The 13,959-nt window shown below is 45.2% G+C and overlaps 1 protein-coding gene across 14 annotated transcripts in view; it reads right to left on the reverse strand.

The window, feature by feature from the left end:
• Window positions 1-13,959, reverse strand: part of COL6A3 (collagen type VI alpha 3 chain) — a 102,904-nt gene that overhangs the window by 50,853 nt on the left and 38,092 nt on the right. For 13 of the 14 annotated variants that reach the window (XM_035139253.2, XM_035139335.2, XM_035139326.2 and 10 more), the window contains 6 exons: window positions 12,708-13,310; window positions 9,964-10,542; window positions 7,337-7,909; window positions 5,359-5,964; window positions 3,284-3,883; window positions 48-647 (listed from right to left, as the gene is read on the reverse strand). In XM_035139253.2, coding sequence (XP_034995144.2) covers window positions 48-647; window positions 3,284-3,883; window positions 5,359-5,964; window positions 7,337-7,909; window positions 9,964-10,542; window positions 12,708-13,310 — 3,561 coding nt within the window. The remainder of the gene's footprint in view (window positions 1-47; window positions 648-3,283; window positions 3,884-5,358; window positions 5,965-7,336; window positions 7,910-9,963; window positions 10,543-12,707; window positions 13,311-13,959) is intronic. The other variant, XM_035139342.2, reaches the window with a different exon arrangement.

Consider the following 13,959-nt stretch of genomic DNA (forward strand, 5'->3'; position numbering starts at 1 on the left):
CCCCATTACTACATTCACAAATATTTGTTTTGAAATGAAAGACTAACCAGGGAAAACGTCAGGCGGCGTGAGTGTCGGTTCTTGAGGTGCCTCAAATGATGCATAAAACCTTTTCCCTATTGAGGGGAGCTCAGTAAACTCTCTTACAAAAAATACAGTTCGAGGATCATTGGTAATTATTCGCAGTTCTTCGTTGTCTGCATTCCCTGATCCGACACCCAGGCTTTTAATCCCAGATGTCTGCATCTTGGCAGCAGGCCTGCTGACATCATCCTCCGATCTCCCCCCAAGCAAAAGAACTAAATGCTGTGGGACTCCATCTTCTCTTCTACTGCCTGCAGATTTAACAAAGTAGTTCTTCATAACAAACTCCAAAGCTTTCCCAACATTCAGGGGAGCACCTCCTCTGTGCCGCAAGCGCCGAAGGTTCTCTACAACAGCACCTCTTGTTTTGAAATCTTTTAAGTAGAACTCAGGGAATACTTCATTGCTGAATTGGAGAACACCAACTCTTACTTTGCTTGGTGCAATTTCCAACATCTGGACAATCTGGATAATAAAATCTCGAATGTGAGCAGCATCGTCCCGCTTGACATTGTCAGAGGTGTCGACGACAAAGACAATGTCCTTTGCTTCACTGTCAATATCTGCAGGAAGGAAAAATGTAGCAAAGAGGAGTGTCACTGGCTTTCTTCTTACACTAATGCCAGGCTCAATTCCTGGCATTTCCAGTTAGAAGCAGCTTGGGTAGAAGTGGCTGATAACATAGATAGCCACTGCCAGTCAGAACAGACAGTATTGGGGAAGATGGAACTCTGTAAAAGGCAGTGTTACAAACCCCAGGTAAACCAGTTTAGCTTTTTCTAAGCTGTAGGTGCTTTTTTCTATGTGCAGTGTTTTCAAAAAGGTGTTTGTGCAAATTTTCTGCCTTTCTGTACAAAATAGGCTTCTGAAGCTTGACTCCAACTTTTAAACACATGTCTAAAGCCAGTATCCTAACACCTACCGTGTTTCTCCTAAAATAAGACACGTCTTATATTTATTTTTCCTCCAAAAAAAAAACACCACGGCTTATTTTCAGGGGATGTCTTTTTTTTTTAATATTAAGTATGGTACAACAACTGGGCTGGTATCCTTACAGAGCTTTCACAGTCAGAGTTTTGCAACTGCGGCTCTTGCTGAGTCCTTCAGCATGGCAGAGCCTATCAGGTGTGACTTATATGGGCTGGGGAGGAGGCTTACCAGCTGACCTCCCCACCCCGACCCTGGGATCATGAGTTTGTGTAGACTGCCTTTTCACCACAAAGCGGCCAAACCTCTAGGGTTAAAGGGCAGAGCTTTCGGGCTGCTGAACCAGCCTCCCGAGCTGGCTTGAAACTGCTCTGAAACGGAGTGCGCATTGCATGCACCTCAAATAGAGCCTGCCTGATGCTCAGTCAACAACCGGTGGAGGGGCGCCTTAAATAGCTGCTAAACTGCTGTGAGTCTGGAGCTCTGAATCGGAGCTGCCAGAGATCTCTCATTGGCAGTGTACCAGGAGGTCCCAGCTTTAGTTATTACGAGTGCATATTTATTTACATGTAAATGAAAAAGCAAACAATCCCCAGCCTTCGGACTTCGGTTGGCATTTCTCTTTTGCTTTAAACGCAGTAGCTGGGAGCGTGATAGTTGAGAGTGAGTTGGGAGCCAGGAAATCGTCACTTCAGAGCTCTCTGAAGTCGGGGCTTGGCGCAGCGCGCGCCTCTGCCCTTGCCGGCTCCCGCGGGGCCGGGACTCGGCGCAGCGCGTGCCTCTGCCCTTGCCGGATACCGCGGGGCCGGGGTGCTGCGACTTTCGCCGGCTCCCGCTCGGTCTGAGCTCCACGTGGCGGTTCCGGCAAGGACAGGCATCTTCCTTTTACTCTTCGTCACAGAAGCACCATCCAGACCTGCTCCCACCACTACCCCGGTACGGCTTATTTTGGGGGTATGTCTTATATTTTGTTGCTTCAAGAAAATCGTGCCATGGCTTATTTTATAGGCACGTCTTAATTTGGAAGAAACACGGTAGTCTTAACCACAACTACTTGCAGGCAACATTAATGTCCGTGGATTTCATTCCCAAGAAAGTGTGTTTCAGCTAGCAGCAGGATTCAATTTCTGCTACTGCAATACTACAAATTATTTCACATTCCTCTTGTAGTTTAGAAACATTCAGCTAGCATTGCATGCTGACATAGTTGTGTGCAAGCATTAAGGGGTGAGACAACAGTAACCTCTCCTGTTGGGGATTAATAGTCATTCTGTACCAAAAGAATATCTTGATCACTACATTTGTTTAGCTAACCATTTTCCTTATTTAAGTATGTATATCCAAAAGCAGAAATTTATCTCTGAACCCATGATACAGAGGCACCATTTTAAGAGGTTTATGTCCTCCTTCAGGTCTTCCCATAGGCATCTGGTTGGCCACTGTGAGAACAGAATGCTTTGGCTCGATCCAGTAGGGCTCTTCGTATACCCTTATATTCACCAAATAACATTTTAATATTGTGTTCTAGAACAAGATCACTTGTTGGAGCTGGCTCAAGTCATTTTGCCATGTGAAGTGGAACAGCAAATCCTCCCTCAACAAGTGAAACTGCATAGTACCCAAGTTATGTTGGCATCTGAGGTAGAACATCAGAACATATGAACAGCCTGCTGGGTCAGGCCAATGGTCAGGCCTGACTCGGGGGTGGAAGCGGCAGGCTCCAGTGCACAGTGCACTGCCTGGCAGCAGCACCGTTTCCCCCCCCCCGCCCCCCAGCATACTACAGGGGACCCTACAGCCCTGATTCAATTGATGCTTTTGTGAGCTAACACTCAATGGGCACCATCAGGCACCACCATACACATAAACCAATTCTCTTGGTCTAGGCAAGAGAATTACAGATGCATTAATTGATCCTAAGGAGATTGTTAATGCGGCAGCTCTGACTAGCAAAGAAAGCTAGCTATTGCCCTCACCCACCCAAATACAGATTAAAAACCTTACATAGCGATGTCAGGAATGAGGGGAAGCAAAGGATCTTCTATCCTACTTTTAGCATCATTCTATGAACTCCTAAGAGGAACAGAAGCTAATGTGACCCCGTGCTAGTTATCGTAACAAGAGCCCCAGAACATTTTGCGAACTCTTTAGGCTCCTAAGTCTTCAGACTGGGGCAATTCTGCAGAAGTTTCCCTATAAGATGGAAGAGGTGGGTTATCTAATGGGAGATGAGAAAATGATTTACACAAACAAAAACAGACACCATCCTTACCTATAGGATGACTTGTCTCACCAATAAGGCTTTGTATCTGCTGCGAAGTTAGTGTTGTAACAGGGGCCAGCAATTTCTGTTCCAGACTTGGAAGGTCCTGATAGGTTGATATCTGGAACACATACTGAGGGCTAAGAGCTATTTTGACCATTTCCTCATAATCCATGTTCACTCCGATAGGAAATGGTGCCACACCAACACTCTTGACTTGGAGTACAGGATCCTCTAAATCATCATCAGGTGGTCGGGAAACGAGAATTATTAAAAACTGAGGTGCGCCCTCTTCTATGCGACTTCCCGAGGGCCTTGTAAATATGTTCTTTGACACATATTCTAGGGCAGATCCAAGGTTCACTTGCCTCCCTCCTTTGGGTCTGAGTCTTCTCACTGCAGCTTGTACCTCATCCTTGGTGGAATGTGCATTCAGCAGAAATTCAACCCTGGGGTCATTGCTGAACTGAATCACAGCGACCCGAGTAGAAGCAGAGCCCACGTTCATATTGTTTACAAGTCTCTCAATAAACTCAACAACTGAAGGAAATTCAGTAGCTGCAAACTGGGAGCCGTCAATAAGGAACACAACATCTCTCCTCTCATCCACTATAGAAAAAAGAAAGACTTTAGAAGACACTAGTACAAATAAATTATACAAGCAACACATTTGAAAGGTGCAAATAGTAGTAATTTTAGACCATAGTCGACTTCTGATTGCCTGGAGGAAGCTCCTGCAGCCAATCGGAAGCCCCATCGGACATTCGGCTTCCAAAAAAACCTTCAAAAAAATGATACACTAACTTCCAGTTTTTGATCATTTGGGAGCTGGAACGTTCAACTCCCAAGGCATTCAGGAGCCACGGTACAATTGTATCAGCAAAATGGCACTGAAGCTAAATGTACACTCAGTGAAAGATACACAAAGTGAGCTTGGCAAAGTTGATCAGTTTTTTTCCTGACAATTTTAGCTCACAATTTTAGTGATGGAAAACTATAATGGCAATGGCACCTACCTGAGAGGGTCTGGAACTAAGTTCCAGTGAGTTCTGGATGAAGAAAAGCCCTGGGTATGCTAGTGGGAGACAGCACAAAAAGTCCTACTTGCACCATGGGATTTCCCTCTTCATTTCCTCCTCCCCATGCCCTCCCCCCAATTGGCGTGGGGAAGGAGAGCAGAGAACTTTTTGACTGACAAGTAGAAATGCCAATGCTGACACAACAATCAAATTAGTGTGACGTTGAATTCCTCTGTTAGAAACTATAGTCTGAAGTTTGCAAATCATGGCTTATGTTAATTATAGGCCTGGCATGATGTCTAAATAGGCAATCCATAGGATGGTCATCACTACTCATAAACTGAGAAACTGAGCTAATGTAAAATGAAAACAGAAAAGCAGCATTAAGCCCTAGTTTGTCTGTTGCCCATCTGGAAGCATTTGGGGTTATGGCTAGTACAAACCATAGTTTGCCATGATGTGAAGTGGGCACAACATGCAGTAGGAAGGCCATTTTGCTTCTCTCCTACTGCACAAACCTTCATGGAGCCCACCAGCCCTGCTGCTTTTCTCTGCATCAGCCCGAGACTGCGGCAGGATAAATCTGGGTCACAGAAGATAATGTAGCCAGCAACACAACTGGAAAGCATAACCCAAGAGTAACCCCGGAACCTTATAAATGCACACAAACATACACACAGGAAGTTCCCTGCCTCCTGCAGGGGAGACAAGAGTCTTTCCCATTGGTAATGTAACCATCCATTCTGGGTGCAGATAACAGTACCCAGACATAGGGCTGCCATTTTGTGTGCAATGATTCTGGTATCTCCCTCACCATACAGTTCTTGTGTAAAATGTTTTTGTGTCTCTTTAAGCAGCCACTGGAGAAGCCAAATCAAGCCCTGGCAAATGTGATCAGTGCTGCTGCAATAGCCCTGTGCCCATTTTGAACCAGATGCTGCAGAATAGGGCTCAATGTCCCCCGCTGCCTCTACCATCTTGGGCTGCTTCATGACCACAATGTGTTTGTGTGTCCTAGGAACATAATTATAACACAGGTTCAATAGTTGAGAAGTTTCTTTTCACCTGGGCTAGGAAGCGCTGCGGCCAAAGCAGTTATTTTTGGCCCGGTCAACTCAGACACCGTTCGTGAAAGACTTTGTTTTAAGGAGCCCAGTTGAGTGACACCTGGGACAAGGGTCGCAAACTGAGGAATGAAAGAAATTGTCTGAAGCTCAGCGGCATCTGCATTTCTAATTCCAATGCCAAACGGCACTGCACCCCTTGACTTGAGATCCACGGCAGGCCTTGTGACATCATCGCTTGACTTTTCCGCAGTCAGCAGGATCAATAATTGCGGCACCCCTTCAGACAACCTGCTTCCAGCCTGGCTGGTGAATATATTGCTCATCAGATAGTTAAGGGCAGCCCCTGTATAAAGGGAAGGGCCTCCCATGGCAGACAATCTCTGGATGGCCCTGATCACGTCGGCCTTGTCTTGGTAGCGATTCAGAAGAAACTCCGGCTGCACACGACTGCTGTACTGGACCACAGCCACCTGAACTTTGTCAGGACCAATGTCCAAAGTGTCGACCAAACCTTGCACAAAGGACTTCACCTCTGGGAAAATGCTTCGGATGCCATCTGAACCGTCTATCAGAAACACAACATCCTTCTTCTGAGATTCATCAGCTGTTGAAGAAATGTGGGAGTTATGAGAAAAAAAGGAATATGATCAATTGTCACGTAAAGAAAAAGCTAAGCTCCCATTTGCCTATTAATTTTTGCATGCTTTTGCTCCCCAGGAGGAGAAATGAGGGAAGACACTAGCACAGGGAATGAAGAGAAGTAAAACCTCAATAGGTACAGAAATTGGTTAAAAAGATTACCAGTAGTTTTACTGGTGAGATCCAGTGAAAGTCACAGTGATTGTTTAAGCGGTTTTGCAGGTGGTGTGATTGAGCCCGAGGAAGAGAGTCTTGATTTGAAATGCTTCAGGGGGGCCTTCAGAAACCAAGAGATTCCTGTGCACTGTGAAGTTTCATTTTCTCTCCGTTTCCTGCTCCCATCGTCATCTCAGTAGCAAATACTTCAAAGTTATCTCTTCCACACTCAGTCACTTCAAGGACTCATCTACACATACCTTTCTCCAGCTTTCTAGACACAACTCTGGCCTTTCCAGGTCTGTGTCCAAATGGGTTTTTTGTTGGCACTTTCCCCCAGAAAAACCATGTTTTAACCACTGAATGAGAATGAATGACCATCTGTGGAAAACCCAATTGCCGTTTGCTACTTTTCAGCTGTAAAATGCAGGTTTCCCAGATAAAAATGCATAAAAAGAAAAGAAAGAGCAATGCTCATAGACCTGGAGAGCCCAGAGCTGTGTCTAGAAATGGGGCACAAAAGGACATGTGGATGGGCCCCTACTTAAATTACCCCTCGTTTACACTGGCTTTACCTTGCCACACATCAGGCTGGAAATGGCTATGCTATACTGTATTGCAAGCAAATAAGCAGCTATAGGATGGAGAAGCAGCATTGAATAATGAGAAAAACGAGCTTTTTCCAGGGCGAGTGCTTTACCTATAGTAAGCAGTCATGAAAAAGCAAGAGACTACTATGCTGACAGGTAAAATATAACAGTTGCCTTGTGTTCTTTCTGATATACTGTGTAGTCATCTATCATACAGATTGGTGCTGGGCTCATGACAGAGCCCGGATTTCCAAACTGGGGAGTCTGTTTTCAAACTCCCCCCAACTCAAACCCTGTTAGTTAGCACTACTGCACTTAATTATATATAGCTGCACACTCACAGATGTTTGTATCTGGGAAAAGACATGAATGAGGTCTCCCATGTGCAAAAGAGCAAGCTCAACACTCCCTGCACTTTATATGCATCAAGAATTACCTATTTGAGACTTTTTCAAAGTAAACAGACTTTCCTATATGCTTTGAGCAAATTGCAGCTAGCCAGCATTTTCTTATGTACATCTTCTTATGTAACCCGTTGGACTGTGCATGCATGCTTCAAAAGACAAAGACGAAAACTGCAGAAATGAATACCTGATGATTGAGATGGAATGGCTTTCAGTAGACTGCCTATTTGAGGTTGTAGGTCTCCAATTTTGGAAAGGGAGTCAGCAATTAGCACAAATTGAGGGTCAAAAGCTATCTTTTCTAATTCTCTAAGATCTGCAGTCCTGGATTTGATAGCAAAAGGAATAATTCTAGTTTGTTTCAGAGCATCAGCAGGGCCATCCACATTATCGCTTGATCTCCCAGCAGCAAGGAGCATAAGTAGTTGTGGCACTCCTTCATCAATCCTGCTTCCAGCACTCTTCACAAATATTTCCTTCACGGCGTAATCTAACGCAGCACCAATGTTGAGTAACCTCCCTGATTTTACCTTCATTCTTTTCACTTTCTGAAGGATGGCTTGCTTGTTTGGGATGTCTTCAAAGTTGAACTCAAGTTGCACATTATCACTAAACTGTGCCACAGCTACACGTATGGCCTCAGGACCCACATTCAGGTCGGTAATAATCCGGTGCAAAAAGTCCCGAACAGCAACAAACTGACTCCCAGTGTTGACTGAGCCATCAATCAAGAACAAGATATCAAACTTGCTTTCTGGAACTAAGAGAAATGAAAATGTTTAATGCACAAAAAGATCATTGCAGATTTATTTTGCAAACTAGGAGCTGAGAAATCAGAGCCATCTTGATTATGTAAGAGGAAGAATTCCGGCTTTGGGCCTTTCTATAGCGCCTTTCCTTAAAAACCCCAAATTGTGGAATCATTGGAAATCACTCTAGAACTTCCAAGAGAGTGAATTACTGGTACTTTTAAAGTATTATGCATACTGAGGACTATATTGTTGAGATGTGCAATCAGTGAATCTAAAAACCAGGAAGTGGAAGTAGAAATGATTCCAGCTTCTTCCAAACGCCTAAAGCAGACCTTGTACCATAGCTGCCAAGTTATCCCTTTTTTCCAGGGAAATTCCCTTATGCTGAATAGGCTTCCTCGTGAGAAAAGGGAAAACTTGGCAGCTATGCCTTGTACTTGCAGCTTTCTGTCATCAACACAGGGAGAGCATCGCATCGTAGAGGCACGGGGCTTCTGTCTTTAAGGCTCTGAAGAAGAGGGACGGTACAGAAGTGTGCCTTTAGGTCCAGTCGTGACCGACTCTGGGGTTGTGGCGCTCATCTCATGTTATTGGCTGAGGGAGCCGGCCCACAGCTTCCAGGTCATGTGGCCAGCATGACAAAGCCGCTTCTGGTGAGCAGCACACAGAAACGCTGTTTACCTTCCTATCTATCTACTTGCACTTTGACGTGCTTTCGAACTGCTAGGTGGGCAGGAGCTGGGACTGAGCAATGGACGCTCACGCCGACCTTCTGATCAGCAAGCCCTAGGGCTCTGTGGTTTAACCCACCTGCGTCCCTCTCCTATCATAGCCAGTGCTTTTTTCTGGCAAGGAGTTATTGAACCAAGTACTGTTGCTTAGGCTGCCACTGCTGCCTGCTAGCCAGAGTGCCTCCTTTGCCCCATGCTGGGGCTTACTTATTACAAAGATGGGGAGGGAGGGAAGGAGCATGTCCAGGTAGCTGCCTCCTTTGTCCTATTCTAGCTGGAGGGCACGTGGGGAGAATATCTCCACAGGCTCAGGCTGCCACGGCCCACCATCCAGTGGCAGGCACCTCCTACATCCCACACAGTGCCTTGCTTTTCTTAAGGGGCAGGTTAAAAGGAAGGAGCAGCAGCAGCAGAGGTATCGGCACAGGCTCAGGCAGTGGCTGCCAGCCTGCTAGCCAGCGAGGTGAAGATTGTGGCACTTCCTGATGGTACGAGCTGCTTGAAATGAAATGGACTGCCCCGGAAGGTGGTAGACTCCCCTTTGCCAGGCATTTTTGAAAGAGGGCAGGAGGGCCACCCATCAGTGGATCTCCTGCATTGGTAGCGCACAGGACTAAAGGCCTCTGGAGAGCTTTACTACTCTAGGATTCTTCCTGGGATACAGCAAGTCACTTTTTGTGTGTTTATAGGGCTTCTATTTTATTGTGAGCACAGACAGTTAATCCTCCCCCCCCCCCTTCGGAACAAAGAAAGGGGGGGAATATGAGGGTGAAGAGCACAGAAGTCGCACCTTCAGACACTGTTATAAATGTTACACACTTCTTTTCAAATGTATCATAGAGCGAGGAGGAACGAGATAGTTTGATTTAAAAAATAAAATAAAGCTGTAGAAAGAAAAAATGAGCACTCCTCATGTATGGAAAATATCTGTCTATTTTGTCAACTGTAGGTTCTCAAGATATGTCCAAATGGTAAAATAAATGCACGTGCAATCATTATGCAAAACAGTGCACTTGGTTCACCAGCCAACCACATTTCTATTTATACCCTGTGCATAGATCTAGAATGTGTGAAACGGCCCTAAGGGCTTCTTCAGAAAATTCAAACATGGAAGGAACATGTTAGGGATGCTGCGGCAGTCACACGTGGCAGCCTTCATCCGTGATGCTCATTGTGTGCATGGAAACAGGTTCCCTACGTGAATTTCACAGTGTGTGCAATGCCTCTAAGACACAGCGGTGGCAAAATGTGTCATGCCATTTGAAACATACCTGCAAGATAAAACAAAATCATTCTTAAATCCATTTTGAATGAAGAAAGGAACCAATTACCTGCTGATTCTTCAACATAATATGTTGTTAATTGACCAATCATTTCCTGTGGTACGTTTGCCAGAGAACTGAATTCATCCTTAAGAAATACCATTTGTGGAGTGAATGCAATCTGCTGAAGTTCTGTCAGATCAGCATCTTTAACACCAACACAGAAGGTCATCACTCCTGCACGTGCTAAAGAACGGGCAGCCTGTTCGAATGAATCGACAGATCGCCCTGCCGCAAGGTAGACTAGAACCTGAGGAACGCTTTCATCTATCCTGCTCCCACCGGCTTCGGTGAAATGGTTTTCACGAACAAAGTCTAGTGCAGCGCCAGTATTCAGTACTGATCCCCCATGGAGTCTCAACAGCCTTAGATGACTGAGTACCTCTGCCTTGGTTAAAAAAGTGTTTAAAAAGAATTCTGTTTTCGGATTCTCACTAAATTGCACTAGGCCGATTCGTATGTCATCAATTCCAACATCAAGGGAGCCAACTAGGCTCATAAGAAAGTCACGGACCAATGGGAAGTTGGCATTTCCAACGTTGGCAGATCCATCCAAAAGAAAGATGATATCCCTTTTATTTAACAGAACTGCAGTAGAGCACAGAAAATAATGTGAGAAATCACAGAAAAACATACCAGAATTTGTCATGTGTGCATACAACATTTGCTGTACACACATGTTCACCTTGTGAGAGAGGAGAGAAACAGGACAGCCATGAAGAGATGGAAAGAAGAACCAGGTGAAGTGTCATGACCCCCCCCCCCTGCATGGGTCAAAGCACACCCAGCTACAGGTGATGTAAGCAGGGACTTTTTGTGTTTAAAGTTGCCAGTGAACTTCAGTGTAAATGGATTTTTAAACTGGATCTGGAAGCTCAGAACAATTTTAAGTATCCAATTGATATTATTGGGCATCAAAAATGGACTGGAAAGTTCCCAAAGAGCCTGATCCTCAGCACTCACTTGACAATGTCTTTGGACCGGTGCCAGATCCTAGAAGCCTTTATACAGTGGTACCTGGGGTTACAGACACTTCAGGTTACAGACGCTTCAGGTTACAGACTCCACTAACCCAGAAATAGTACCTCAGGTTAAGAACTTTGCTTCAGGGTGAGAACAGAAATCGTGTGGTGGCAGCAGCAGCGGGAGGCCCCATTAGCTAAAGTGGTACCTCAGGTTAAGAACAGTTTCAGGTTAAGAACGGACTTCCAGAACAAATTAAGTTCTTAACCAGAAGTACCACTGAACTTGTCATAAATGTGTCAGCACATGTGCACAGGCCCACAGATGTCTCCACCAAAGCACTGCTAAATCCCCTCCTGGGATGAATTGGGTCCTTTCTGGTCCCTCCCCAAATGAGTCAATGGGCACCCGAAAAAGCAGGGATGGGTTGATCTGTATCTAGAAGGCATTCAATTCCCCCACATGACTAGAGCAGGGACACTCTTGCGAGACCCCACCCCTTGGGTCCTGTGCCCAGCCCTGCCACCTTCCATGCCTGACTCCGCTGGTCCACTTCAGCCCTGCTTTCTGCAGCAGTGTCTTCATCTGCCTCACACCTGACATCACATATAACGCCAGGTGTGCCTGGTTTAGGGCAGTGGTTCCTAACTGGTGGCCCACAGACCCCAAGGGGTCCACGTAACCCACCCAGGGGATCCATGGCACCATTCACATAACAAAAACTACTGCAACTGAGAGAATGACCCTCTACTTCTGCAGTTGGCTTTTATTTTATTTATATATGGAGGTGCTTTTGCCTTATGCTGGTCTATGACCGTAGTAAAGATTTGGAAAACTACCATAGAGATATCAGTATTTTCAAAAGTAGGGAGTCCATGGCTTGGCTTTTGAAAAACAAGGGGTCTACAGTACTTAGCTAATTGGGAACCACTGGTTTAGGGGGAACAGCCTTGTGGGTCAAATTTGGAAGTTTAGCAGTCCAAATTTGGCCCTCAGGCCAGAGGTTCCCCACCCCACACATCTATTAAATGTGTAAATATGGCAATAGTTTGAAAGTCTAATTGTAATTATAAGATAGAAAGGGATATTTGTAATTTATACCCATATGCTAATACCTGCAGGAAATGAAACGGGGTGGGGAGGGGAAGGAGAGGGAGAGGGAGAGGGAGAGGGAGAGATATATATAACATTTAGAACATTTTTAATTTATATTTTAAAATAAAAATGCCACTGTTTATATGCATCATGCAAGACTATATTAGTAAGAAACATACATTTTGAAAAATCTTGTTAAGTGACAGATATTCCCGTGATATTCATCTTAATTTAGGATAAGGCTTTAAAATTTAGCAATTCTAGAATAACTGAGCTCCGTATTTGGGGGGGGGGAGGATTATTGTAACAGGATTATTGTTGTTCTGCATTAGTTTTGCCATCTTCATCACTGGCAAGACTGCTCAGGATTCTTAAAAGTGTTCACTGCAAAAGATTTATATGCCATAAGTGCAGTCTTTCTTGTCCTGGGTGCATTTAGCAGCCTACCAGCTCCCTAGAGACGCAAGTGACCGAAGAGAAAGACAGAAGGCCTGTTTCAAGGGTTGGTTGCAGCAAATGAGGCCTGCCAAACAGCCCCCTGCCCTGGAGAAATTTAAAGTGATGAATAAACCCATCATAAATTATCATTAGCATTGCTGAGGATGAATAACCGGGGAGGGGGGGAGGCTGTTTTTAAAACAGTATTATTCACAAAGGTCAAATGCATTTTAGAACTTAACAAAAGCCGTGTTTACCTTTTCCACTTGGTGTTACTTCAATCCACCCAGAGAGTGTCCTTAGAGGTGACAAAATATCATTGAGAGTATTTACCAGGACGGGTGTGCGGAACTCGGGAGGAGTGAATACTAGGGTTGGTTCGTAGGCCATTTGTTCTAGTTCTGCACGATCTGCTTTTCGGGACCCAACAGCAAGGATGAATATGCGATTCCTTTTCACTTCCTGTGCAGGTTCGGCAACATCATCTTGGGACTTTCCACCAGTAATAAGGACCAGCATTGATGGGATGCCTTCATTGATCCTGCTTCCAGCAGCGCTGGTGAATAAGTTGTCTTTCACATACCTCAGGGCAGAGCCTGTGTTGAGTGCAGCACCACCAAGTGGCTTTATTTTCCTGACATTTGCAAGGACATCTTTTCTGTTCTGGAAGCTATTGAAATAGAACTCGGGTCTTACAGTATCTGCATATTGTGCCACTGCAACTTGAACAAGGTCCGGTCCAATTTCCAGTTTCTGGATGATTTTGGCCACAAAATCACGAATTGCATTAAAAGGGGCAGCTCCCAAGGCTGCTGTGCCATCTATCAGGAAGACTATGTCTCTCCTATTGACTTCAACAACTGCAAGCAACAATATACAAACATATAATCAGTAGCATTACTTACTTAACTCGTTCAATTCATTCCTTATCACCACATACCTTCTAGGGGCTACAACTTACAAAAAGTGTCTTTCTTTTTGTCGTCCATCCCCCCTCCCTGCATTTCTTTAGGCTGTGTTATACTGAACTGTATTGTACTTCAAATGTACTAAATCCAGCTTGTTCATTTTCACACAAGGTTTTAATAGCGTTGCAGAAGATCCCTCTGCACTAGTCACACAGTCAGTTCAGGGCTCTGCACTGTGAAATAAGGATGATAAGAAGACCTCTGCTGTGTCAGACCGGGGGGGGGGGGTCACTAGGCCTGCTCCCTGTTCCCAGCAGAGGCCAATCTGATGGCTTTAGGAAGCTTGCAGGTAAGTCATGAAGGCAGTAAGCCTCTGGAGGAGAGGGTTCCCCCAGCTCTCCTCCCTTTTTGCTATGGAGCTGCCTTTCCTTTCCACAAACCTGTCTTCTCCCAACAATGTACCACCCGTGTTGCCTTTGCCCACCATCTGACGATATCCTACTCGCTGTCCCCCTGGTCTTCTCAGGATGGACCAACCACTTCCATTTATATACCTCCAGTCTCGACACATCGGCCCAGTAAACTGCCCCACCCCCAAGCT

Source organism: Zootoca vivipara, chromosome 1, assembly GCF_963506605.1.
Source record: "Zootoca vivipara chromosome 1, rZooViv1.1, whole genome shotgun sequence".
Lineage (NCBI taxonomy): Eukaryota > Metazoa > Chordata > Lepidosauria > Squamata > Lacertidae > Zootoca > Zootoca vivipara.